The sequence below is a fragment of the Arvicola amphibius genome, chromosome 2 (assembly GCF_903992535.2).
Source record: "Arvicola amphibius chromosome 2, mArvAmp1.2, whole genome shotgun sequence".
Lineage (NCBI taxonomy): Eukaryota > Metazoa > Chordata > Mammalia > Rodentia > Cricetidae > Arvicola > Arvicola amphibius.
The window spans coordinates 31,388,645-31,415,533 of record NC_052048.2 but is presented as its reverse complement, the minus strand read 5'-3'; the positions used below and the strand labels follow the sequence as shown (position 1 = coordinate 31,415,533).

Below are 26,889 nucleotides of genomic sequence, written 5' to 3'. Positions count from 1 at the left end.
AGAGGGATCCTGTAAAGACTTACTGATGTCATTGCATCTAAGCCTCTGCCAATCCCGTGGGGAGATGCTACAATTGACCCCTCTTTACAAACAGGGAAGTGGAGGCTTAGAGAAGCCCCACAGGCTCTGGCTACGCCCGCGGGGAAGAACAGACAAAGAGCTCACGTGTAGGGCATGTGCACATGGTGGGAAAATCTTCATCAACACGCTCCATGTTCTCACAGTCACAGAAACGAGTGGATGGATGAATGGAGCCGCTCTCCTGGACGCAGAGCTGCTCAGAGCACCCTCTTCCCAGCAAAAATAACCATTTAGTATTATATGCTTTGATCTTGGAGAAAACCCAAAGTATCAATCACTTAAATCTCTGAGAAAGGTAAGGTTGGACTGCAAATGGAGAAATAGTCATCAAAGGTCAATGACCGTAGAACCCTGACTCTCTCACGATCGGAGGGGCTTCTATTGCCCCCTCCTCTTCTTTCCTGAGACAAGGTCTCATGTATCCCATATCCAGCTAGACTGGAAATTATATACAGACAAGGATGACTTTGAACTCCCGGTTTCCTGCCTCTCTACTGCTGTATTATAAGCATAAAGCAAAGGTCCGGATTTTATGAGGCACTGGGGACTGAACCCAGAACTCCATGCATGCTAAGCAAGTAGTCTGTCAATTGAGCTACACTCTCAACTCCCCAGTTTCTTCTCTGAGCCGGGATCCCACTCTGAGAGGAACAAGATATGGTGTCTCCCATGCCTCTTGTTTCTGTGCTTCTGAAGTTCCATTCCTGGAGGCCAAGCAGGATAGGAGAGCCTCCCTCGAAACCCAGGGTAAGGGGTTCCCATACTGGTGAGTATAAAGCCAGACAAACACAGCCAAGACACAGAGTAGAGAAAGATTTGCTATATTCAGCAAGAAGGAGAGCATCCGAGTATTTCAAAATCAACGTCCTTCTTAAACTGAGGGAGTTCAGGATCTCACCCAGGAAACATATATCCATTTACATAGTGGTGGATTCATTCCTGAGCATGCTTACTTAAGGTCATGATTTCAGAAGGAAAAATAGTAGATCTATTTTTAGAGCATGTTTATTTCAAGGCCATGGTAATGTGGGATAGAAAGATAAGAAAAATCTCAGGGAACAAGGGAAGGGAAAGTTGGTTCTCACCTGGAGACCTAGTTGGTGTTTAAAGAAACTCCAAAACAAATGATAACACTAAAATAGCTTTCAGAAATGCTGGTTTCCTAAAAGACATCCCAGACAAGAATACTATAAAGGAACAAATAAAGCATGGTTGCTTAGGGTCAAGACCTTTGTAACCTTGAGTTTGGCCCCATTAGCATTCCTCTCTCATTCCTAAACCCGAATGATACACCCCATAAATTCACCTTGTTACTTCACCTACATAAGGAAATCCTTTAACATAAGTTAAATAAGTCAACAACTTCATATGCTTTTATTTAAAATTTGAACTGCTTAATTTTTAAACTCTGCTTTACCATTAAGTGTTGCTGTAAATGATACCCATGTGTCTTAGAGAGTGCGGAGTCCTGCATCCAGCCGTTGCAAAAACCTCAAGTGGGGAGCGGAGCTCTTCCTTATCAGTTACATAATGTCCTTCTCCTAAGAGTCGTGCCCCCCCCCCCCCCCCCCCCGTCAGCACTTAATGTAACCATGAAGTGCGAGTGTGCTCTGTCCTTGTCTTTATTTAATGAGCCTGGTTACTTTGCTCCACTCTGATTTACCCTGAGATTCTCTACTGCAGCGGAGTCAATGTTCTGGCTTTACCTGAATGGAAGCCCTCAAGGGAGGGAGCTATTAGGCCACCTACTAAAGCTCTGAGTTGCAGCCTCCCTGCCTGCCACTGGAGCACCTGCTGAAAGGGTTTAAATGATAGGAACAGAAATACTTCAGGGTAAACTCAGCTTGGATCATCAAGTTTTAGTTGGGAATAAGGAAAAGACCATTTTTGTGCAGAGCATATCTTACTATAGGAATTTTCCTCTGATGCTGAGTGTGTCACCTAGTGTGTGATGTCATCTCCAGGAAATGCCACTGCGAGCTCGACAGACTTACAATATGACAGCCTTGATGGCTCCACCTCATCTGACTCCTAGGGTAGGGAGGCTCCACACTGGGAAGGACAAATCAAGACTACTGGGCCTGCTTCCTCCTATGCTTACCCATCCAGGAAAGGTATCCCCCTGGGAAACAGACAGCCGTCATTCCTCTGCGTGACTGTGGAGGGGTTGCCCAGGAAAAAAGAATGAAAAGCTCAGAGCGCTGCCTGGGGGAATGACCTCATTCAGAACAGGATGTGAAGAATTCCATTCACACTGAGTTCTCAGAAACATTGTAAACACATCCTGGGGAGTATAAATACAAGGGTGTTCAGAACTCCATGGTTCCAGTAGCGATAGATAAACAAAATGCTGAACCCTCACTTAATAGAGAACTGAAGACAAAGAGCCCAGGGGAACCCTCTTGGGTTCAGCCGGTCTTGAGAGTTGGGGACACTGCCGTTAATATGGAAGTCTGTGCTCATTCTGGAGCTATCAGGTCAAGTATGTGTGTAGGCATCCATTTGCTTTATTATAAAATTATTCCATCTGTATGCAGATCCTTTTACAAAGGGTCCATGATCCTTGAACTCAAAAAAGACTAAGCACAGCCTCTGCCCAAATACTGATTAGGAACAACTCCTAAAAATACAGACCTTAAACCTAAACCAAGCACTGCCCAACAGTTCAGCACACAAGGTCATGTCCTCTTAGGAGCCAGACAGAGGCTATGGAGTTATTTGTCCCTGACTAAAGGCAGGGGCAACCATAAACCTGATTTATTAGATGACTCCAAACCCCCCTTCCCTCCCCGTTTTTCAGTGACAAAGGGCATCTAATTGGTTCAAGGATTAACCATAACTATTGACCAAAAAAATGACTGTTGCAGACCCAGGAGAAATGCCTAAGTAACCATGCTAAAAAAAGGTTCAAAAGGTTGAACACTGTAGAAAAAAACAGATTGACTTCACAGAACTAGTCCAGTCAAGTTCGTAAACAAATGGATAAAGAAACCAGAGTCCAGGTGGGGAGGAAGGCAGAACCAGCCCTCAGAGCAGCAGCGTGCATGCATGTGTGCGTGCGTGCGTGCGTGCGTGCATGTGGTAGCCAAGAGGTCCAGGTGCTAAGAAAGAATTTCTGGGGACACAAAGAAACAAGAAAATGTGATGCAGAATCAAAAGAAGAGGGTAAGCAGCACAGCTTTTAAGAAGCCCCCAGATGTGGGCTAGAGTTGACCAAGACTCCAAAGCTGCCATTCTACATTTGTCCAAGGAACAAAAATAATCATATTTAAAGACTAGAATAAAGGATGGTGCAGAGTGAGAAAGCCGATGAAGATGCTGGGAAAGCAAAGCACAGTGCTGGAGGGTGTTATGTGATGTAAATTAGGAGCGTTTGGAAAGGTTAAAGTCACAAAGACACAGGCAGATCAGTGGTCTCATAGGGCAATTGGGAGGCGAGGAGTGGGACCCAATGGTTACTTTGTTGGATTTCATTGTGGGGGGACGGGTGATGAGGATATTATGAAATAAAATAGTGGTGTGTGTAATGAGCTCAATTTATAAATATGCTAAAACCCGTTTAAGTTGGTCAGTTTAATGACAGTGAATTATATTTTAATAAAGATGTTTAAGAAAAGTGAAACCAGCTAACCAAGTATCAAAGATTTTTAAAACTATGTAAGAGCTGATGAAATGTTGCCCATAGGCTTATGTGTCTGAACATCTGTTCTTCGGATGGTGGCGCTGTTTGGGGGAGTTATGGAACCTTTAGGAGGTGCAGCCTTGCTGGAGGAAGGGCATCACTGGGGTGGGTTTTGAGGGTTCTTAGCCTCATGTGGCTTCTTGTCACACACACACACACACACACACACACACACACACACACACACACACACATTTCCTGTGTGTGGATGAAGTTTCACCAGTTGACTTCCAGCTCCTACTACTTGCCAGACCTTTACTCTAGCTCTCTGGAATCATAGGCCACATCCACATCCTTAAGTTGCCTTTGGCCATGGTATTCTATTGCAGCAACAGAACATTAACTAAAACAGAGGCACAGAAAGAGGGCACCAAGACCCTGCTCCTCCTGGTTATGGGGTCTGTTGCCTCTGGCCTCTGTCTTGTGTCAGCTGGATGATCTGTTCCTGGGGCTCTAGCCCTGAAATCTAGAGTTAAGGTGGTCTCTTAACTGCCCTTGCCTCAGACTAATTCAGGGTGTCATGATGGTGCTTCCTGGTTCTTCCCTCACCATGAGGTCACTGTAGTAAAGGGGCACACCCACCCACACCCATAGTCCATATATTTTATTCTCCCCTGACTGCACTAACATCCCTCATTGGTGAAAGCCAAAACGGCTTTAATGCCCCTGTGGTCAGAGCTTCTAGTCCTCCATTAGGCTTCTAGGTTTTGACTTGAGCGATGGGTTGAGTAGATCTCGCCGGCCTGCTCCAGCCCTCCTAGCTTGCTTTCTGCCTCCACTACCACAGTCTGAGCAGACACATCCTCTATTGCAAGCAGCCTTCTGCCTGTCTGGAACCTCGGCCGGGCTAAGTACCAGGCTGATACCACCTCATTTCCACACACCCCCTTCCCCAAAAGAATACCTCATAAGTGGGTAAAATTATACAACGAACATGTTGCTTATCTAGACTCTAACATGTGTACTTCGAGGCCCACCCCTCAGAGAACCCTGATGTGAGTCCCTTCCCCAGACACAAACTACGGGGCTCTTCCTTCCTGCTGCTTGTGTCCTGTGGTCAGCTATGAGGGATAACGTGTCTGTTCCCCCTGGCAATCGTCCTGCAGACCAAACATGCTATTTAGAACTAAGAGATGTGTTGCAAATCTTTTTACTGAGAAGTATCTAACTTGAATTCACCGTCACCTCTGTAGCCCCTGGATGGAGAGCATGCCTGCTTGCTCTCCCCCCCCCCCACGTGCCCTTCTTCCCTCTTCTTCCTTCCTTCCTTCCTCCCTATTTGGAACAAACATTTGTTAATCATTCACTCATCCTACTCCTAGGTGCCTAAGCTTGGCAGACATACTTCCCTGTACTTGGCAACTCTCTGAGAACAGCCCCTGAGTCCTGGCCTCCAGTGAACACTCTATGCTACGTCCTGTTTATTCCTGTTGCAGGCTCTCAGACTCTTTGTAGCCTACACCATCTACTTGGAATCTGAACACTGCCCATAGAGTGGGGGTGGGGTGGGGTGGGAAGAAGCCTTTAGCTATCCTTCTGGAATGAGAGATGCTCTTCTTGCCAGTTTTCCCGGCAGTCAGCACAGAGTGGCATTGTTTCCATGGGTGATTCTGAAATGCCTGATGCCCAGCCCAGGCCCAGAGTATATGCAGAGAATGCAGCCCATTGCCAGGCTATTCCCACTTGAGGTCTGAAGCATCCTTTCCAATATCTATCCTGAGCAGTCTTGCTCAGGATTCATGGCCACTTCATCCAATACCTTCTGCTGAGGTACTCACGCTGCTGATGTACCCTCGGGCCTTCAGCACTAGTAGGCTGCATCACATGCAAAATGCAACATAGGGGCCTTGCTGAAGGCTGAACCCTTTGCTGGGTGCAAGGGAAACTGAGTTGGTATCTTTCGTTCCTTTGGGACTTAGCAAGTTGGGTCTTCAGCCTTGTGGAGAATGGAACCACCATGATCTATGTTCCCTCCCCTGGTCGAGAAGGAGGAGACTGTGTTGATTCCATATGGTAAAGCCCCCTTTGTGCCACCCTGGAGGTCTCCACAGATCTGGGGTGGTACGCTAGCTCATAGTTCTGAAACTCCAGTCATCACTGAGAAGTGTAGAACAGCTGACCAGCGGATACCCTGATACCTACAAAGATCATGGCTGTTAGGAGTCCTCTGGCAGGTCCATCCATCTGTAGTTCTCTAGCTGAGAAGCTCAGAACAGGTCAGTGGCCATGAGAGGAGGCAGAAAGTGTGGGGTCTGGGAGGGAGGGATGATGGGGGTCGTGTCAGAGGCAGTTTCCTCTGGCCCACTGTCACTGTCGTCACCCAAACCTTCAGTGAGGGACGGGATGATTCTGACCACACTGTCTTCAAAGTGAACCTGCTTCTTCTTGGCCAAGGAGTCAGTTGGCTCCAGCGCCAGTTCCATTAGGGTACCTTGGGGTTGTAGGACATGGGGCTTCTTGGTGCCTTTCAGGATGCTCTTCATGTGGATGAAGAATGAGCCAGGCCCCTCCTTGAGAGCCCCATGGAAAGTGTAAGTTTGCTCGGTGTCCCCAGAGCCTGTGGTGCTCACGGTGCTGCTGGAGGGGTCTGTGTACTGCTCTGTGGGGGCCAGCGCCTCTGGGGAAGCCTTTCTTTTCTTCCGTTTGCTCAGCAGGAAGTAGGCCAGGCCAGTGATGATTAGCATGGAGCCTGGAAGAGATCTGCAAGGTCAAGATACTGTACATACATGCCATGGAGGGAAACTAGAGGCCGGGGAAGCCTTTCTCTCCACAGTGCCACCGCGGTACCGTGTTGTACAGCCATGATCAGTACCCCAGTAAGTCCAGCCTTCACACAGCCACATCAGACTCAGGCTGGCATGATGGCATGGCAAGGTTAAAAGCTTAAAATAGGTCCGGTGCTTTGGGGCCAGGGTACCAAAGAGGGCTCTGTTTTCCTCGTGAGGGATCCTCTGATCTCTGTGCCCCAAGTTCCCTTCATATGGAGAGCTGGTCTTGATACTCACTGCCTGAATAATATCACTGCTCTCAGCTTCCCACTTGGGAATTAACGGGACAAGGCATGCAAAGACTTTGCTAGATACATATACAGATGCTCGTGTGGATACTGAATCTGTTGGTTTTCTTCTCACTCCTAGGGATGTGGAGATTCCCCAATTCCCACCCAGCAATCTTGGAGAGATGTGAATCTCTCATCTGCACTGGCACAGAGAATACTGGGTATAGCTCACTCATGCTACCCTGAGGATTCTCTGCAATGTTCTCCTGCAAGGAACATAGCAGCCCACCTATGGGAATCCAGGAACCTGACTGCCAGTGCCCATCAGTCCCCGGAACTCCTAGAACTCCTAAGTCTGCCTCTTCAGGGAGCAGGGCTTGGGGCTCTCTCAATGTCAGGGTGAATCCTTCAACGACTTTCTTCAGGGGCCATGGCACACATGCTTAAGAAGAAGACAGTTCAATCTCCTCTGATTTAGTCTAGGGAGGTTTTCAATATTTCAGATGGGCTGTGGGAGGGGCACAGTGCTTCTATAAATAAGGAGGAATGAAGCGGAAGGTTGTAGGAAAGAAGGCAAGAGACAGGTGCAGAGGTGAGGATGCCAGGTCTGGGGTTAGAAACTGTGTCACCATGCAAGGCACTAGGAGGAGGAGCAGGAGATAAGGCTGACATGCTGTTTGGGGGTCCCACACAGAGTGACTTCCCAGACCAAGTTTGGAGTTTAGAGCTGAATGGGTCAGTCCTCGGGAGATGTGGAAGGGACTGGGCCGAGGAGTAACCATCCATTCTTTGAAAGTGGTCAGTGAGAAGAGAACCCAGGGTCCCATCAAATATCCAAGCTCAGATGGCTGTGTATAGGAGGGCTGAACCCCAGGATGTCCTTGCTGCTTGGTCAGCACAGTGGACATCTGAAAGCTGTTCTCACATCCCAGGTCAGAGAGGGCAGAGGGGCTGGTGGGGGCTCTGGGAGACAGGACCTGATCCTCCTGCTTAGATCACCTCTGTCAAGGGCCCACCTGCTTCCATTACCCTTGGTGCTCCTACCTGGAATAGTCACATGCCAGACCAGAACAGGGTGGAGAAAGCAGGCCACAGACAACAGCGTGTAGGCTAGGAACTTCTGGAAGCAGCCCAGCCAGTGGGCCTTCTCCCTTGCTCTGTGTGCCAGAGACCCCGGCTGACACCTGGGGAAGGGGATCAGGGTTAGCAAGGTTAGTAGAAACTATTCTAGGAAAGTTCTGGCTTCACAGAAGGCTGTGCAAGCCTGGGGGTGGGGTGCTGGCTGAGCTTTGCAGTATCCAGCCCCACAGAAGGCTGTAGAAGCCTGGGACTGAGCCCTGCAGTGTCCAGCCCCACAGAAGGCTGTGGGAGCCTGGGACTGGGGAGGGGTTGCGGGGCGGGTGGCTGAGTCCTGCAGTATCTAGTCCCACAGAAGGCTATGGGAGCCTTGGGAGGGGGCAATCCTTTCATTGTCTACAACCTTTATGTGGCTCTTGCCTGAGTATCCAAGGGGTAGGAGCCACAGAAGCCCAGGGTCTTCACTGTGGGGTCTGTGGTTAGAGAGCTTCAGTCACTCCAGAGAGTCCATGGGGTTTCTAGAAGGCTTCCCTGGCCCTTGTTTTTAGCTGTGGTTTTGGCCAACAGGGAGGTAAAGCTGATGGAAGTCTCAGGGCTGTTTTGAAAGTCTTCAGCGGACGGTAATGGTGTGTACTACAAGAACTACACTCCTGGCACCACTGTGGGGACGGAACACTACACAGAGAACAGGCAGACTGGGGTTGAGCTGCACCATGCTTGCTGCACCTTGCCAGGCCCTGGACAGAATTGGCCTGGAAAAGCGTCATTTTTTTTCTGACACCCAGGAACCACCCAGGGTGAAAGCAGAGCCCCGATAGACTGAGCAGATGTTTCAGGGGCCCTGTTCTCAGGTTTCAAAGACAATGCCTGTCTTCTCACATGGTCCTTCTCACTAGGACCATGGCTAGAACAGCTCTTTGGTGCCCTCTGGTGTCTGTCTGTGGGTGTATGTGACCATGTGTTCACATACATACAAACAGTCCTGTCCTTGTGTAGTGGGAGATGGTACAGAGAGGATTCTGGGACTAAAACATGCCTGCAATGTCAAGAATTTTTTGAGGTAGAAATCAGAACGGGGGCACTATCACCGACGGGCTAAGCCTGGGAAGCAGCTAGTGGCTCCCTCCCCCCCCAAAGTCCTAGGTCTGGCTAGCTCTCTCTGAGGTCTGGCTTTCACTGACCATTTGGAGACCAGACTATGTGGGCTCTGCTATCCACAGTCCAGGTTCTGAGCCCTTACCACCCTGAAGCCAGTGTTGCACACTGAGCACCGGCTGGACAACAATGGAGTCTTTGTGGTGTGAGTGACGGAAAAGCCAGTCCTTGCACATTGCTCTGTTCCCCAGAAGCTGAGCCTCCTGCAGGGCCCTTAACCTGCAGTGGACACCATGGGCACAGCCCAAAAACGGAATGCCCTGCAGTAGGGAAAGCTGACTTGATCAGGGAGTCTGGTGAGAAGCAGACCCTGACCGGATCTGTCCAGCTGAACACAGCAGAAAGCTGGTGACTGTGGGGCTTGCTGCTTCTGGAAGGATAACCAGTCCACAGTGGCCTCAGAAGCAGGGCAACCTCAGCCGTGACTCCGTAGGTGAGGTATCTGTCTGGGGCGGGGGCAGGAAGGGTTGCAAGGGCCACTTCTGGAGGTGACTTACTTAAAGCAGATGGCCAACAGTTGAGCCACAAAGTAGGTCCCTTCACACACAGAGATGGTGACTCCCGTAAGCCTGTGGATTAAAGAAACAAGATGAGAAGGAAGAGAAGTGGATTTATCAAGGTTGTCTGTGGCGGCTCCTCTGACGCCAGACATCTCCACTGACACAGTGACCGTGACCTCACCCCCATATATTCATCTTTACCAAACATCCCAAGTGCTGCCTGGATAGCATGTGGGTCTGTCCCGGAGTGACTGAAGCTAGTGGGTAGAGGGGAGGAAGAAGCAGAGGCCAGCAGGTAAGGTGGCTTGTGTCCAGTATTTTGAGTGGACATCGGAAGGCATATCAGCCTGGAGGCCTAGCCTTGAAGTTGAGCACTGTTCTCAGTTTGTCGACCTGACTCAAGCTACAGCCGTCTAGGAAGAGGGGACCTCAACTGAGATGATGCCTCCATCAGATTGGCCTGTAGGCAAGTCTGTGGGCATTTTCTAGATTAGTGATTGACAGGGGAGGGCCCAGCCCAGTGTGGGTGGTGTCACTCCCAGGGCAGGTGGTCTTAGGTCGTGTAAGAGAGCAAACTGAGCAAGCCATGGAGAACAAGCCAGCAAGCAGCGCCCCTCCATGGCCTCTGCTTCAGTTCCTGCCTTGACTTCCCTTCATGATGGATTTCAATGTGAAGTGTAAGCTAGATACACCCTTTCCTCCGCAAGCTGTTTTGGCTATGGCTTTTATCACAGCATGAGAAAGCAAACTAGGGTAGTCCACATGAAGAGTCCTCTTTTCTGTCTTTTTTTCCCCAACTGCCCACCCACCAAGAGCAGCTGGGAGCCTTCCTTAAATACCTTTATGTTGACTTCCACTCTCTCTGACCTCATGCAGCTTCAAGGGCTTTGCCCTTGGCCTTCCTGACTCACTGGTCTGCTTCTCCTCTTCCTCCACCATCACCAGGCTGCCAAGGGTTCTGGGACACACTGATCTGAAGATGTTTGCCCTGCTGCAGACATTCTAAAACCAGAATCTCCTGGGGCATATGTGAAATCACAGGTTTCTGCCTAGCTTCTTAATTTTATGTATCAGTATTCTTGTGAATAGAATTTCAATTTTTATTTGAAAGAGCATTCCTAGCCCATAGAATTGAAATGGCATATCATTTAAATTTCTTTGTAAGTAATACCTACACTGTCCTGAGTATACAGAAAGTTAGCACGTACCATGGGGCGTTTGCATAAGCTAGCCCTTCTTGGAAGCCCCCTCCTCCCTCTGACGTCTGTTTCGTGAACTCTTATTATCACAGTGGCCAGAGTCGCTAGTTTATGAACTTCTAAAGAGTTTCTCTGCATGATTACCATGTGAGACCTGGCCCACCCCGGGTAGGACTTACAGGACAGTGCTCTGTGAATACTCACCACAGTGAAAGCTAGTGAGAGTAGATGTGACAGGGAGCTTAGAACCTCTGTCTCCTTAGGATCACAAGTCCTGCTTCTGTTACTGATCAGCTGTGTGAATGTAGGTAGAAACTTGGCCTTCTCGTGACTCAGTTTCTCATCTGTAAACTGGGGGTAACTATAAGGCTTCATCAATCAAACAGTTATGAATTGAATGTGTGGATGTCTACAAGCCCTGTGGAGTTGTGCTTGGACTGCAGCTTACTGTTTTCCCTTCTCTCTCTGATTATGGTAATTGATCTCTCCTTTCTCCTGCTCTCCAAATGCTCCCAGTGTCTACCCAATTCCTATCCCTTAGTTTTGAAGTGATAGGGACATAATGATCAAAATGTGCCAATCATACTCCTAGAAGCTTTATAGAAACCAGAAGTTATATTAACATCAGTTATGAATGATGAAACTGAGGGTAAGACCCTTGCCCAGGGCTACACATCTCACCGGTGCAGGTGCGAGATGGGAAACCCCCAAACTTTGGAGACCATGAGACTAAGAAGCACAGGTCAGGGAGGGGAAGGAAAGGGCAGAAGATGCAGTCTGAGATGGTGTGGGCAGAGAGAGGCTATGGATTTGTTCTGGGACTGCTGGGACACAGATGTATCCTCTGGCACTGGAGGGAACTGCTAACAGCCAGGGATTGCAGAGATGCTGAGTCATATACCCAAAGACCCCTCCCCCCCAACTTCCTCACCACTTGTGACCACTGCACAGCCATTTCTTTCCTGCTAGGGTTATTGGTAGGCACAGCTGGTGGTGGAGAGGTAGGGTCAGCTTGGCAGGCAGTCTAGTGTCTGAACAAGGGACCCACTGCTCACTAGCCCAGTGATAGGTTGACTGCTTAGACCTGAGTTTGACCACCTCTACAACTAGGCCAATGTGCACATCACTTATAATGCTAAATGACAGCATACAAATAAGACAGTGAACTGTGCTTATCATGCATATATATATATACATACACACCATACACACCATACACACACACACACACACACACACACACACACACACACATATATATATATATATATACCCTAATGTATATCTATGACTAGGGAATGTATATGTATATGTGTAAGTATGTATGCATGCATGAATGTATTGGTGTTTGTTGAATAAGAAAGTGATTATAGAGATGCTTGGATGTGTGAATGTGTGGATAGATGGGTAAATGATGCACAGAGTTGGTGGATAATGGATAGATGGATGGGTGTGTGGCTAGATGAGTGGGATGGATAGATGGATGGATGGGTGGATGGGTGGACAGATGGATGGATGGTTGGATGGATGGATAGATAGATGAATAGATGGGGGAATAAGTGGTTAGTTGGGTGAGTGAGTGAGGGGTGATGAGAACAGGAGACTTTTGAGAAGGAGGAAGCCCATTCCTCCGAGTCCTGCCCAGACCACCAAAGAAACAGTCCTGCTCCACTGAAAAAGGTACTGAACCATGTGGCTAACATAGATCAGAACAATGGGTTAATATAAGTTATAAGAGATAATACGAAGCCAGAGCTAATGGGCCAATCAGTTTATAACTTAATGTAGACTCTCTGTGTGATTTTCTTTGGGGCTTACTGACTGTGGGAACTGGGCGGGATAGAAAACCCAAACAAGCCGGCCTTCGTGTTATAAGCCTGTAGATGAATGAATGGGTAGGGGGAAAGGTTGGTGGGTGGTTGGATGGATGGATAGATGGATGAGTGATTTGGTGAGGGATAGGTGCACTGGTACATGGCTGGGTACCATTAGTGGGTAGGGTGTATGGATGATATAGATTCATGGGTGATGGACAGGTGGATGTGTGGTAGGGCAGGCAGATGCGTGAGTGAGTGTATGGGAGGATGTTGGCCAGTTTATGGGGTCTTCCCAAACTAGGACTTAGAAACTTTGGTGGCTCCATCTTTGGGATGGGGTGGTGTTAGCACGGGCAGTGGATTACTCTGTGTTTCTCTGAGCAGTAGACAGACATGGGGTGAGCTGGAACAGAACATGCAGGCAGGGAGAGCACAGGTGTGCATACTCACAGCAGATAGAAGGCCAGGCTCTTGAACTGCCCCCGGAGGAAGGTCTCGGTGCCCACTCCGATCAACACTGCAGGGGAAGAGACAAGGGAGTGTGGGTCTGGGTTTACCACTCCATGGCATTGTCCTTTGGGTGTTCTTGACTGAGACATGAGTTTCCTCCTGAAGTCTCAGGACCAGAATAGTCCCCTTCCATGTGTGCTGACAGCTGTGACTAGGCAAAGAGAGCAGGACGATTTCTGGGTGATCCCTGAAAACTCCAGGAAGAACATGGAGAACTCTCCACCCTATACCATAGAAGTCACTGTCCGTGTGCTCCAGAGGCTGCCTGGACTAAGGGCAGCAGCCCTTCAGGTCCATGGCTATTCTCTGTAATGACTTCCAATACTCTTGCCATTCTGGTCCAGACCAGGGTATGTGTTTTGTGCCTTGCCATGGGTGAAAGTTGCCTAAATTCCTCCCTCTTGCTGTGATCACTGAGCTTGTGGTTGGTATGTGGCATCCACAAACATAACATTGTCACCTAAAATTCAGAAGGTGTTCAGTCTAGAGTTAAGAAAGTGTTCGTTCTGAAGGTGGCTCTTAAAATCAAGAAAGTACCCACTCAGAATTTAAGAGGATGCTCACTGTGAATTTAGGGTGATATTTACTCCCATGAGCCCTCTGAACCCCTACAGAGTGACAGAGGGTAATGCACAACACATATTGAGAAGGATGGGGGCTTTGGGCTACTTCATACTGACAAAGCTTCAAGAAGGACCTGAGATAGGAAAAATCAATGAGCAATGCCAGTGAATGGCAAAGGGCTCTTTGTCCACAGTGAGCATCTGCATTAATGAAGTAAACGATGAAAACAGTCACGTTCTTTCCTCTTAAGAGGGCTGATAAGGATAGCCTAGCCCTCATCATAGTTCCATTAGCCACTGTCAACGTCCTCACCACACTCTGTCGCCACCATGACGCCTGCTGCTTGCTTTTTCCATAACAGGGCACAGGTGTTGAACCAGTTGGCATACATTCAACCAGATAATAAGGTTTGCTAACATAGAGGAAGTTGCAAAAGATTCCAAGCATGACCTGGAGGTTTCCTGTGGGCTCGGGTCCATGCAATAGACACAGATGAGCCAGAATTGAGAAACAGCATGGTTTCTGGTGGTAGAAACTTCTGGACACTCAGTTGGAAGAGATTTCAAGGAAACCTTGATATTTATTGATTAATTCTAGAGTAAATCTAGGGCCTCGCATGTGCTAGGCAAACTCTCTGAAACTGGCCTGAAGTACCAGATCCCTAGCAGATTCTTTAAATATGACCCACAGGTGAAAGACACATTTGAGGAGTCTGCTTTGGTTTTGGCTCATTAACAGTTCCTGTGAGCAGATGGCAGTCATACCCCTGGCCCTGTGCACCTCTTGGTATCCACACCCCTCGTTACATGATTTAGCCATCTCTTGTCTGTAGCAGAGGGTTGCGTCTCTCTGACTCTGAGCTTAACAATGTGACTTTCTTTGAGCAATGGAATGTGAGAGACCTAGGGAACAGAACTGCCTTATCATCCCAGTCAAGGCCAGAATAGATAAGGCCATTGGCTGTCTGGTCTCCAGGCAGTCAAGCACAGATAGCCAATACTAACAGAGCTGCCTAGCCTACTCACCAGGATGTGAAAACACCTAAAGCTAACTATTGTATGCTGCTGAGATATTCAGATATTTGAGGACATCATTTATGCAAGACAACATGTGCACTTTCAGTGACAGATCTAGTGATTCATACTTGGCCTCCAACAAATCGCACATTTTTATAGTACAGTCTGATAAGCACTGACATATGTCTCCACTCATGAAAGCATTACTACATGAAGAAAATGGGCATCATTATTCCTGAAAGACTCCAGGTATCACATCAATGAAATCTTAGCTTCTCTTTCCTTGGTCCACCCATAAGCAGCTAGTGATCTATCACTAGAGATAAATTTATATTTCCCATGAGTTAAGAAAAATAACATTGGATAGTATGTCCTCATGTTTGGCTATTGTTACATTCCCAGAGTTATTTCCAGATTCATTTTTGTTGTAGTGTGCATAGGCAGTTCGGGCCAATCTATGCCTGACTGGTATTGCAGATGAGTGGGGATACACCTCACTTTCTTTATACTTCACACACCGATAGACGATATGGTTGCTTCTAGTCTTTAGGTATTATGAACTGAGCTGCTATGAGCATTGCCATATAGTCTTTGCATGGCTATGTGCTTTTGCTTCTCTTGGGTAGATGGATGCTTGGGAGCAGAATAACCAGATCATATGGCAGCTGCATGTACAGGTTTTGAAGAAACTGTCAAACTGTTTCAAAGTGAGCGCACTGTTTGCATTCCCACTAGTGCATGAGAATTTGGCAGCCTTGCCAATGATCCAGTCTTTTTTAATTCTAGTCAACCTAATATACATGCATGGTTTCTCACTGCGATATGGATTTACATTTCTCCAAGGACTAATGATGTGGAATGTCTTTTCATGTTTCATATCAGTTGTATTTTGTGTTGGCTTCCAATACTAAATTTTAAAGGGAAATGTTTTAAAATTTTGATAGGATCTAATCAGAAGAATTATATTAATTCTTTTACTATGGACTAAACTTTTGATATTGAACTAGACAATCTCAGCCTAACTCAATACAGAGATTTTATCCTATTGTCTAGTAAGAGTTTTATTGTTTTAAGATGTACACTTTAGTCTATGAATTTTTTGCGCTCTTTAAAAAATTAGATATAAAGTATAGATAGGTGATTTTGTAGAATGGGTATTTAATTGTTTATCATGCATTAAAGAGGTACCTCTAATATACGAGTTGCTTTTGTGTTTGTTCACTTGTCCTTGGCAAGCCTCACACTCTGCTTCTCTTCAAGGCTTGACTGTGCTGGCTAGAAATCTGTCCCAGCGCTTACTCTGTGTAGTGAGGCTGGACATCCTTGGCTTGTTCTGACCTTGGGAGAAAAGTTCCTAGTCTAAAGCTTTCAGAGCACTACATGGCTTTTGTGTGTCTGCTTTTAGATGCCTTTTGTTCAGCCTTCAAGAAACTACCTTATGACTACAGAAAAGCAGCCCTTTATTTTTAAAGGATGGAAAAGGGCATTCCCAGGAAACGGAACTCAGAAACAAGCAGGCTATTACACTATCTGACAAAATGGACTTTGAACCCAAACTAATCATAAGAGATAAGGAGGGATAGATAGTTTATACTTTTTAAAGGAAAAACCCCAACAACAGGATATTATGATATGAAACAAATATGCCCTGAATAACATTTTTCTCAATTTCATAAAAGAAAGGCTATTCAATTTAAAAATCACAATTTGACTCCAACAGAATGATAGTAGGTGATTTCAGTATCTCAGTTTCACAAATAGACAAGTCATCTGGGAAAAAAACTAAATAAATAATAAATAGAGAATAGAGAATAAAGAATTTGGGGAGCAAGTGGCTTGATAAACCAAAAGGACATAATCTCTCTCTATAGAAGATCCCATCTAAAGCTTTAACATTATAGAATCCCCTCAGTAGACCAAGGAATTTTCTACAAAATAGACTACCCATTAGGCCACAAAACAAGTCTCAACAAATACAGGAAAACTGAAATTACATCCTGGTTATTATCTGACAACCATGGTTGCTGGATACTAAAAAGAGAAGAAATGACAGGAAGTACACAAACTTGTTTAAGCTAAATAACACACTACTGAATCAAAACTGGGCTAAGGAAGGCAGCTAGAGGAAAATTAAAAATGCCTAGGACTTAATGAAAATGAAAAAGCAACATATAAAAATCTGTGGGGCACAATGCAGGCAATCATAAGACCGTTTATAGCATCATGTGTCTACATAACAATTTTAGAGGGATCTCAAATTATTAACTTAATAATGCACCTGAAGCCTTTGAAAAACAAGAACAATTAATATTCCAAAACAATAGGTTGGAAGAGATAATCAAAACCAGGAATGAAATTAATATAACAAATGATTAAAGTAATACAAAGAATCAATGAAATGAAGAGTTTGACAAATCTTTGGCCAAACTAACTAAAAGAAAAGAAACTAACAAAACTAACCAAAAGAAAGAGGAGGGCTAAATTAATCAAGTTAGAGAAAAATGGAGATATTACAACAGAACTGAGGAAATTAACACTTATAAAAGACATACTTTAAAAATTTATATTTTACCAAACTGAGCAAAATCTTTAAAAATGGACGAGTTTCTAGATATATATGATGCACCAAAGTTTGTAGTGGAATTTCACTTGTATTTTAATACATAAAGCTTTCCTGGGGATCAGGAAGGTAGAGCAGCCATGCTGACCAGCCTTAGGGACCAGCCAGCAATGACATATACATTTAATCCCAGTAGCCACACTAGTTGCTATAGAAACCGGGTGGTGCACGACTTTAATCCCAGTGGTGCACACCTTTAATCCCAGCCCCAGAAAAGATTACAAGATGAGAGGAGACAGCTCTCAGACACAGTCTCATTCTGAAGTTCCTGGAGGCAGGATCACCATTTCAGACTGAGGTGGAGGTAAAAGCTAGTGGCTGCCTGTTTTTCTTTTCAGATCTTCAGGTTGAACCCCAATTTCAGTCTTTGAGGTTTTATTAATCGTGCTTCAAACATTAAACCAAGATGAAGCTAATAATCTAAATGAATTTATAATATCCAGTGAGCTACAAGAAGTAATTGAAAGCCTTCCAAATTAAAAAAAAATGTCCAGGGCCAGAAGGACTCAATGTAGAATTCTACCAGACTTTCAAACACCAATATTTTGCAAACTATCTCACAAAATATAAAAAGAAGGAAAATTTCCAAATTCTTTTTAGGAAACCAATATTACCCTGATATCAAAATTAGACAACTGCCAAGAAAATTATAGGCCTGTATTTTTGATGAGCATAGATGCAAAAATTCTCAACAAAATGCTTGCAAACTGAAGTCAAGTACACATAAAAAAGATTATCCACAGTGGTCAAGTCTGACTAATTTCAAACACTCAGGGATGGATAAATATACATAAATCAATAAATATAGCCCATCACATACAGACACTAAAGGATAGTAACCACATGATCTCTTCTTTGATGCAGAAAATGTCCCTGATGAAATCCAACAACCCTTCATGATAAAAGTCTTGGAGAAAACAAGGATACAAGAGACATGTCTCAACATAACAAAGGCAACATATAGGAAGCCCACTATCAACATTATCTTAAATAAAAAAATCTCAAGTATTTCACAAAATTAGGAAAAGACATAGATGTCCACTCACCCTGCTCTGTTCAGTACAGTACTTGAAACATTAGCAAAAGCATTAAGAACAAATAAAGGAGATAAAAGTGGTATAACTAGAAAAAAAGAAGTTAAATAATCTTTATTTGCAAATGCCATGATTCTATAAATAAATGACCCTAAATATTCCACCAGAAGTCCATTATAGTGAAAAATACATTCAGCAAAGTTAATTACAAAACTAATGCAGCACTCAGGAGGGAGGAAGAGACAGGTGACGTTCGAGCTAGCCTGCTTTAAAGAGTGAGTTCTAGGACAACCAAGGATACACAGAGAAACCCTGCCTCAAAAAAAAGACAAACAAACAAACAAAAAAAAACAAAGTAAACAAACCAAAATGGCCCCGCAGATATGTCCACAGGCCCATCTGGCGGAGGCTCTGTCTCACTCCCTCTTTCCAGGTGTGTCACGATAACAGCTGAGATTAGTTGTCACATTGTAAATGGCAATTCTATAATATGAGTTGGAAATCACTCCCGCCTTTCAAATTTCTGTAGGAGTTTACCTGGAATCTGTATGTCTTCATTAAATGTTGGCAGAGTTCTCCCGTGAAGGTATCTGGGCTGATGTATTGGTTTTTGGAGATGAGACTGCTGTGTGAGATCCTGTGATTCCTCAGTACTCCTGAGGAAACTGTCTTCCGCTAGAACACCATCTTCCTTGTGAGGACTCAGAAGGCATTTTCTTCTTGGCCTTGGCTAGGAATACCCAAGGTATATACACTTCCCATTTATTCTCAGCGTTAAAATTAAATGTGTCCATTTGCTCCCTTGAATGACAATTCTCTCGGTGCTACAAAACGACGATCGTGGGTCCACAGCAGAGATGCCATGCGTCTTCATCTGACCTTCGCCTTGTCTATCATAAGGCTTTCTACACTCCCTCCTCCACCTTGGGTGCTGGCGTGTAGGTGCACACCTGTTTTCTTCATACAGCTGAAAGAACCGGCAACTTAGCAAATGCAAATCCAAACCACACGAAGATTCTATCTCACCCCGGAGAGAATGTCCAGCATCGAGGAAATAAGTAAATGTTGATGAGGATGTGGGGAAAGAGGAACGTTTACATACTACTAATGGGGACTGTCTTAGTTAGGGTTCATATTGCTGTGAAGAAATGCCATGCGCACAGCAGCTCTTATGAAGGAAAACATTTAATTGGGGCTGGCTTAAAGTTTCAGTGGTTTAGTCCATTGTCATCATGGCAGGAAACATGGCAGCATGTAGCCAGACATGGTGCTGGAGAAGGAGCTGAGAGTTCTACATCTTAGTATGCAGGCAATAGGAAGTGACCAGTCTACCACACTGGGCATAGCTTGAGCATATGAGACCTCAAAGCCTGCCCCCACAGTGATACACTTTCTCCAATAAGGCTATACTTCCTACCAGTGCACTTTCTAGGGGCCAAACATTCAAGCACATGAATCCATGGGTGTCATTGCTATTCAAACTACCACAGGGATGTAACCCAGGAGAGCCACTGTCAAGATTAGTGCGGAAGTTCTTCTAAAACACAAAATAGAATACCATACGATCTATTCAGATACACCACTGCTGGGTCTACACGCTAGGACACTCAGAGAAACTAAGTTAACATATCACAGAAGTTCGTGTCCACACAAGCTTATTACTGAACTATTCACAGAAGCCAAGATAAGAAGTCAACCTAGATGTCCACCATAGATGAAGAAATAAAGAAAATTTGATACAAATACACAATGGATTTTTTTTAGTCTCAAAGAAGAATTACGTGTCATTTGTTGGTGACTGTTATGTTAAGTTTAATAAGCCAGGCTTAAAAAGAGAACTAGATTATCTTTCATATGGGGATAATATAGACACACACACATGAACACACATGCATGCACTCATATGTACATGCACAGTATGAAAATAGAAAGAGGACTATATGGGAAAAGGTAGGGATCTAGGACAGAGAAGAGAAAACAAGAGAGACTAATATGCAGATGGATATGGACAAAGTATATGATATATAAATATGTGTGTATATATGTAAGTATGTATGTATAAATGTTATGATGAAACAACCATTTTTTGCAATGAGTATATACAAAGGAGATAAAAAGAACTGTAAGCCCATGAAACATGAATCAGAACTACCCTCTTCTTTCTGGTGTGTGCACTGCACATGGAATAGAAATAGCTATGGAGGGGGAAGGAGCAGGTGGCACACATGCCTGTAATCCCAGCACTAGGGGAGGGGAGGACTGAGTCAGGTGATTGCCAGAAATTCAAGTCCAGTTCAAGCTACAGTGAGTTTCAGGACATTCAGGATTACAGAGTGAGATCCTTTCTCCAATCCAGCCACCGCCTCAGCTCACATACTATGGGATGGATACAGCTGGACCAGGGCTTTTAAAGCCCATCCAACCCCTCCGACGTAGTCTCCTGGGTCCCTTGTTGCCTGTTCCTTTCCTTTGATTCGTCCTCCTCTGTCAAGAGGGGCTCATTGTTCACAGACCGTGTTTCCTGAGCAGGCTTCTGGAGGTGGCCTTCTCTGAGTTCCAGACCATGGCAGCGGTTTTCTTTCTGAGTCATTGCTTCACCGAAGTCCCAGGGTAGAGCCAATGACTGTCGCTGTTCTGTAGACAGGGAACTGGAGTTTAAAGAGTTTACGTGGGACGGGTGGTGCAGGTCACAGAAGCACGAGGTGGTGGAATGTGTTTACTAGCTGCCTCCCTGGTCAGATCACATGCAGTGCCCTGGGGTGGAGGTCTTGGCTCCTTCATGTATGGGTACAATGTGCATAAGATGGAAAAAGAGCAAACTTTTGCAGAGGAAATGAATCATGAGCAGCTTTCCATAGTCCAATTCTAAATCTAAAAAGGAAGACCCAAGTATGAAGAATAAAGAAAGAAACATTTGACCCAAGTCCTGTTGTGAGGCAGGAGAGAGGAAAAGAGGCAGGGAGAATATTCATCAAGATAATCAGACCAGAAAAGAAAGGGGTTCATTTGGGAAAAAATCAGAAACACATTTTAACCTCACTGGGACAAAAATCCCCTGCAGACATGTTGGAGTACATGATTTCTTCAATGGCAGGAGGTGGTCATGCGGATCTGCTTTTAAAGATGCTTGAAATTAGTATGCGGTGGAGGTGGGGAGGCTGGAGAGATGGCTCAGCAGCCAGGAACACTGAAGCTCTTGCAGGGGACCAGGGGTCGGATTCTCAGCACACATACAGTGCCTTCAGCCTCTGTAATTCCTGTTCGAGGGATGTGAAACCCTCTTCTGACCTCCACAGGGACCAGACACACATTTGGTGACCAGACATACATGCAAAGCACAATATTCATACAATAAAAGTAAATAAATATGCAAAATTAGCAAAAATATATGCAGGGCCCTAGACAGATACTTTGAAAACATTTACTTTTTTTTGAATGCTTTGACCAAGACTGGGTAGATAGATTTTTAGCATAAACTTTGTACCCATTAAGAGATGAGACCACCTGGGACTTAAATGCTGCTTTTATCCTGATCTATATTTGTGAGTCTTTTGTATATGTGAAGAATATATAGTAAGGAATGTTGCTGCTTAGAATGTGGTTGTGTCTACTAAATAGAGAAACAGGTTAATGGGTCATAACAAAAACAAACAAACAAACAAACAATCAAAACAAGCTTTAAGTGAGCCCCAGAGTGACCCATAGCACCTGATTTTGGGAGAAACAGGACTTTCATTTGACAAGCAAGTTGCCCACAACAGCTTTGCTTAGATATCATCTCGTTCCTTAGGCTGGTCTGCTGTGTCCAGTCCTTAGCAGGCCCTGCTTTGTTGCTGTGTGCCTGGGTAGACTGAACCCCTGACAAGCTAACAGAACAGTAAGTGTCAGTTTCCCCACTAAATTCAGCATGATGGACTTCAGGCATTCATGGGGGTAGGCAAGACAGTAACTTGAAATACGGATAATGTGTTCCTCTGGATGTCTAAGGGGAGGCTCTACTGTGATCTGCCTTTCTGGAAAGATGTGCACACAGGGCCCAAGAATGGACTCAGCTGGAGATCTTTGGGGTAGCCAGATGAATTAGGCATGCAGGTTATTCAGAGCAGAGAACAAGGAGATAGCTTCAATACCAGGATCTTCAGCTTCAGAGAGTACTTGGTATACTTGACTGTATTATTTGCTGCAATATAGTCATGCCTGCAACACAGCCCTACTCCCAGACTGAGTCCGTGCAGTCAGGACTGACCCAAGGTAGATAGTGAAGTGGGGGGGGGGGCTCTGACTGGGCCTCTCTACTGTTCTTTCTTTTTTTTAATCCTACCTCTTAGAGTCATTAAAATACAAAGAAACATGCCCCTTTTAGATATAAGTCTGAAATTGGCTGGGGAATAAAGCCACAGTATCTTATCTAGAATGCAACTACTTCTAAAACCCAGATCTACCAATGAAGAGAGAAGTCAGGAAAGGTGCTGCGCAGCTTAGCTGTATCCCAGGCAACTGCAGCGGGACAGCTGGGCTTTCTGGAGGTCACTCCCCTGAGTCTGCCAGTCTGCACACATTCTTCTGGTTCTCCACTCCATCTCAGGTGCCATTCCATTTCCCACATAACACTCTGACCCTGGTTTAGGCAGAGGACCCTGATTAAAAGTGGGGTCTCAAGAATAGAAACCCATCAGCTGGACTCTGCCTCCCTGCTTTCTTGGAGGAGACCTTGAGCAGAGTGCTTCAGTTGACCATGCCTCAGTTTCCCTACCTGTATGATGGCTGTGGTGATGAACACAGCGGGGCCCCAGAGGGTAGAAAGAGATTTTGCATTAAAGACAAGTAGCACAAGGCTTGACCATGGTGAAGACCCCAGTTGCCACTACCCAGAGACTGGAGGAATCAATTGGAGTAGGAACGAGGGAACACGTGCACTTTGAGGTCAGGGTGGGGAGGGGTAAGGTGGGTGGGGAGGTATGGTTGGGGATAGAGGTGGGGGCCAGTGGATAGACTTTTAGCATAAACCTTCTGTTCTGAGTTAGGCTGGAAGGCCCTAGCAAGTATTGATGATGACATCTCCCCTCCCCTAGGGGACAGATCACTCTTGGTCTCCCCTCCCCTAGGGGACAGATCATTCTTGGGTAAGCCCGTGCCTATTTGTGTGTACTGACAGTCAAGAAAAGGGTTTCCTTCCCAGACAAAGACCCAAAGACATATTCCTCCCCACCCCTTCCCTGAATCCCAGGCCCTAGGGACTGGGCAAAGCATCTGTGTGTTGCCTTGGGAACGCTTCTCCTTCTCTGGCCTGTGCAGGGCTGGGAGTTGGTGAAGGGTCAGTGGAGATGCCCCTGAGAATAAGTGTTACAGAAGTTCAAAGGAGAATAGGACTGCCTTTCTGTCCAAACGCAGGGGACTAATCGTATGAGCCGTTTTTCGTGTGGTAGAAGGGTGTCCTGCCCTGCTGGGTCCTGTCCACTTGGTCTCTATTTACCAGGTCTTTTCTGATGCCCAGATTGTATTAAAAGCAGTTACACAATGGGTGTGATAGGTCCATGTCTATAATCCCAGAGACTCAGATAGGAAGGTGACAAATTTGAGGCCAGCCTAAGCTAAGTGTCGAGCCGGCCTCAGAACAAAAACTCACCCAAGCAAAACACCTGTTAATAGCATATCACCTCCACTGAGTCTCAGGTTCTCATGCTTGCCATGTTTCAGGGGAATGTAGTGAGAGTCCGCTTTCACCGATGGATACACAGATGTTCCCACATCTGCACAGGGTGGGCAGGGCCTCTTGGCCTGTGCACAGTTTTTAGTGTGTCTGCTCTGTGGGCAGGGTCTTGCAGCACATCTTAGCAACAGGGACACTTTGAGGTCACACTCACACACTGTGCATATAGCCCTTATGCCTTCAAAGGCCAGGGAAGGGCTTTGTAAGATTGTGTTAGAGTAGGGTGTGTGTGATGATCAAGAAACACGTGACTGTGCCAAAGGGCAAGATTTTCTCATTTGGGAAATACTCTTGGTAGGTACCATCTGTCTACTGTGGCCCCTGGCTTGGCTGAAGTGTCTGTCTTGAAAACCACTTGGAGTATGGGGTTTGAGCTCCGTGTCAGCAGCAAAACCCACAAGGTTTCATGAAGGGAGTTGGGTAGAGGAAGCCGTGTAGTGAGCAGACCTCTCTGCAGGGCATGCTTCAATCAGAGCCACAGGAAACTGCTGCATAGGGAGAGCACCTGGAGCCTCTCCAGGATCCACAGAAGAGGCTTCTGGGGCAGAGGCTGCCAACTCCCAGATCTGCACAGACCCTGGAGGTGACACCCCAGGAGGCTTTTACTCACATCCCTGCCTAACAGCTGGGCAGTCCAAGCTGTCTATATACAAAGGCACTTCATATGTCCCACTCCCCTGGAGTTCTGCAAAATGCTGGTCCGTATTTCAGGTCTCTATTTCAAGTCTCATTTCCAATTTAACAGCAATGTTCCTACAATGGGGGCCTGGATTTTTCAACAGAGGATTTCAGCAAAAGAGGCTTAAGGGAATAAAGAATTTGAAAATCTTATGTACTGGACAGAGGCCCGAAGGCCAGGGATGTCAGGAGAAACCTGAGGTCTGCCAGAGAGCCCCAGAGCCTCTCTCTAGTGTCTCACTTGCTCCAGCACTCTGGAGAGTCCAAGGGCTATTCTTTGAAAGCATGTCCCTAAAAGCAACTGCAACCTATTTTTAGCCTGGATCTTGCATCAAAGCCAAGCAGGAGGTCCATCTTCAGCGTTAGCAGCAGTCTCTTTGCAGAGATGAAGGCTGCGGTTAAGATGTGCACTATGCCTTGGTGTGCATGTGGGCTGGGGTTGTGGGGTGAAAGGCTGCCCTTAGGTTGAGACACATTAGGCCCAGTAGTCCATTAGAAGGACAGATATGTGCATCTTAAGCAGCTTCCTGGAAGGATGGAGATAGCTCTGTGTGGGGTATGGCTGTGTTTTAGTTGTGAGGTTCCTGGTAGCCTGAAGGGTACAGTGTCTGTATTTAATACTCAGGGTGCAGAGGGAACACAGCAGACGATAACACACATTCTCATCACAGAGATGTATTTAGGGTTACCTGGGGGTCTTTGTGATCATTGCCTATACGTAAGATGTGTTGTGGTTCTGAGGGAGGCTAGAACTGCCGTTTCCACCAGGCCTGTCTACACAGGTCTGGGTAGATCAATTCTTTTGCCTAGGGACTCAGGGAGAGCTCTGCCCAGTGCTGTTGGGAAAATCCAAGAACCAACATGCAAGCTTCTTGTGTGACCTTAGCAAGGTCACAGTTCCAATCTGAGTTCATTTGCTCTATCACATAGCAGGAGGGCAGGAATTTGACCTTGCCTGTTCTGACTCATAGCTCTGGTGCCAGAAGAGCCCAACCTAGTACCCCAAGAATGATCTGAATCCCCACATATCGCAACATATCGTAAGGGCATCTACCCAGAACCTCTGTCCACATGTTTCGCTAAGCACTGCATCTGCCAGAACTCAGCAGATCCATCCATCACCATGATCAGGAAGCAGGCTTCAAAGCTCATGTACATGCATGAGAGGCCTGAGGCCTTACTCATGTGGCTTTGGTTTGAACTGGAGGAGCCTTTCAATTGGGAGAGAATCTCGAGAAAGGTTTCATCCAGATGCAAAGAAGGATTTAATGCGTATCTCCTCTTTTTCCCCAAGGGACTTGGTACACTGAGCTAAGGGCTCAGAACACTGCTATTCAGTTCCTCAGCATAGATTCTCCCTCTTCTGGATCAATGTTAGGATCAGAAGTCAGTTCTTTGCTAACCACCTGTCATCCCAGTTAGCTGAGCAGCTCAGGTGATTTCCGGTCCCCCGAGTTCCATATCAATGCTCCTGTAGATGGCTCATAGCAAAGGGGCTGGTTTTCAATAGTGCCTATGCCAGTAGGGTGTGGGAGGGCCCATGGAAGCCTGCCATATTCATGCCCTGTGCATCTCCCAAGGACAGAGCTGCCTTGTCAATGTGATACTCTCTGATTGGATAGGGACCCAGAAAGGTGAACTCAGGTGACCATTTTCATAACTACATAATGGCACAATTCTCATAGTTTCCTATCCCTTTATACCTTCACCTCCAGTCCCGACCTCAACCTGCTATCCTCAAAATCCTCTGAGGGCAGGGAGCAGACCCCTTAGCTCATTCCTGGATGCTGAAGGTTCCCAAGGTCTCACGAGAGTAGGCTGCCATTGAGTCTCAGTACCAGAACTCAGGCTCACTCTTCTTCACCTGCCAGGGCTTACTCTGCAGCTGCTTATCCACAGTACAGGGGTAAAAGGGAAACTGAAGGACAGATGTGTCCAGATGTGCCCACCATCTCCTGGCTTGATACCACTTCTCCAGCAGCCTTCTCTGTTGTGCCTCTCTGACCAAGGCGGTGGTAAATAAGGTAGGATCTTACCTGCAGCAGTGGTGATGCCCAAGAGCCGGCAGGTATATTCCAGCCCAGTCCAGAACACCTGGAGCTTCATGGTACTCGAGGCGTGAGCAGAGTCACAGAAGGGCAGACTGCAATGATTTCTCTGGATCGGAGATGCTCCGATTCCCCTCACAAGCAGGAGGCTGTAGGGGATATCTGGGGCCCTCTGGCCCTCTGGCCCTCTGGCTTCTGCC

At 46.1% G+C, this 26,889-nt stretch overlaps 1 protein-coding gene across 2 annotated transcripts; it reads right to left on the bottom strand.

Annotated features, from left to right (window-relative positions):
• Positions 1 to 1,699: 1,699 nt before the first annotated feature.
• On the bottom strand, positions 1,700 to 26,889 carry Tmem72 (transmembrane protein 72). Of its 2 annotated transcripts, XM_038319584.1 has the most exons (5): positions 26,678 to 26,889; positions 12,960 to 13,026; positions 9,491 to 9,562; positions 7,806 to 7,945; positions 1,700 to 6,452 (listed from the first exon to the last, which is right to left on the bottom strand). In XM_038319584.1, exons 1-5 carry the CDS (start codon positions 26,745 to 26,747, stop codon positions 5,971 to 5,973), a joined length of 831 nt encoding a protein of 276 aa, XP_038175512.1. In that variant the 5' UTR covers positions 26,748 to 26,889; the 3' UTR covers positions 1,700 to 5,970. The 2 variants fall into 2 exon arrangements, with proteins under 2 accessions (XP_038175512.1, XP_038175513.1); XM_038319585.1 differs by lacking the exons at positions 9,491 to 9,562; positions 12,960 to 13,026; positions 26,678 to 26,889 and having other exon boundaries at positions 1,700 to 6,463; positions 7,806 to 7,937.

What these genes read in the sequence shown, in the direction of transcription:
- Tmem72 (XM_038319584.1), bottom strand. Translation starts at nt 26,747, where the DNA reads ATGAAGCTCCAGGTGTTCTGGACTGGGCTGGAATATACCTGCCGGCTC. An exon ending in CTGTTGGCCATCTGCTTTAA is followed by an intron (nt 7,946 to 9,490) that starts GTAAGTCACCTC and finishes CCCCTTCCCCAG; the next exon opens with GTGTCAGCCGGGGTCTCTGG. An exon ending in CTGGCATGTGACTATTCCAG is followed by an intron (nt 6,453 to 7,805) that starts GTAGGAGCACCA and finishes GATCTCTTCCAG; the next exon opens with GCTCCATGCTAATCATCACT.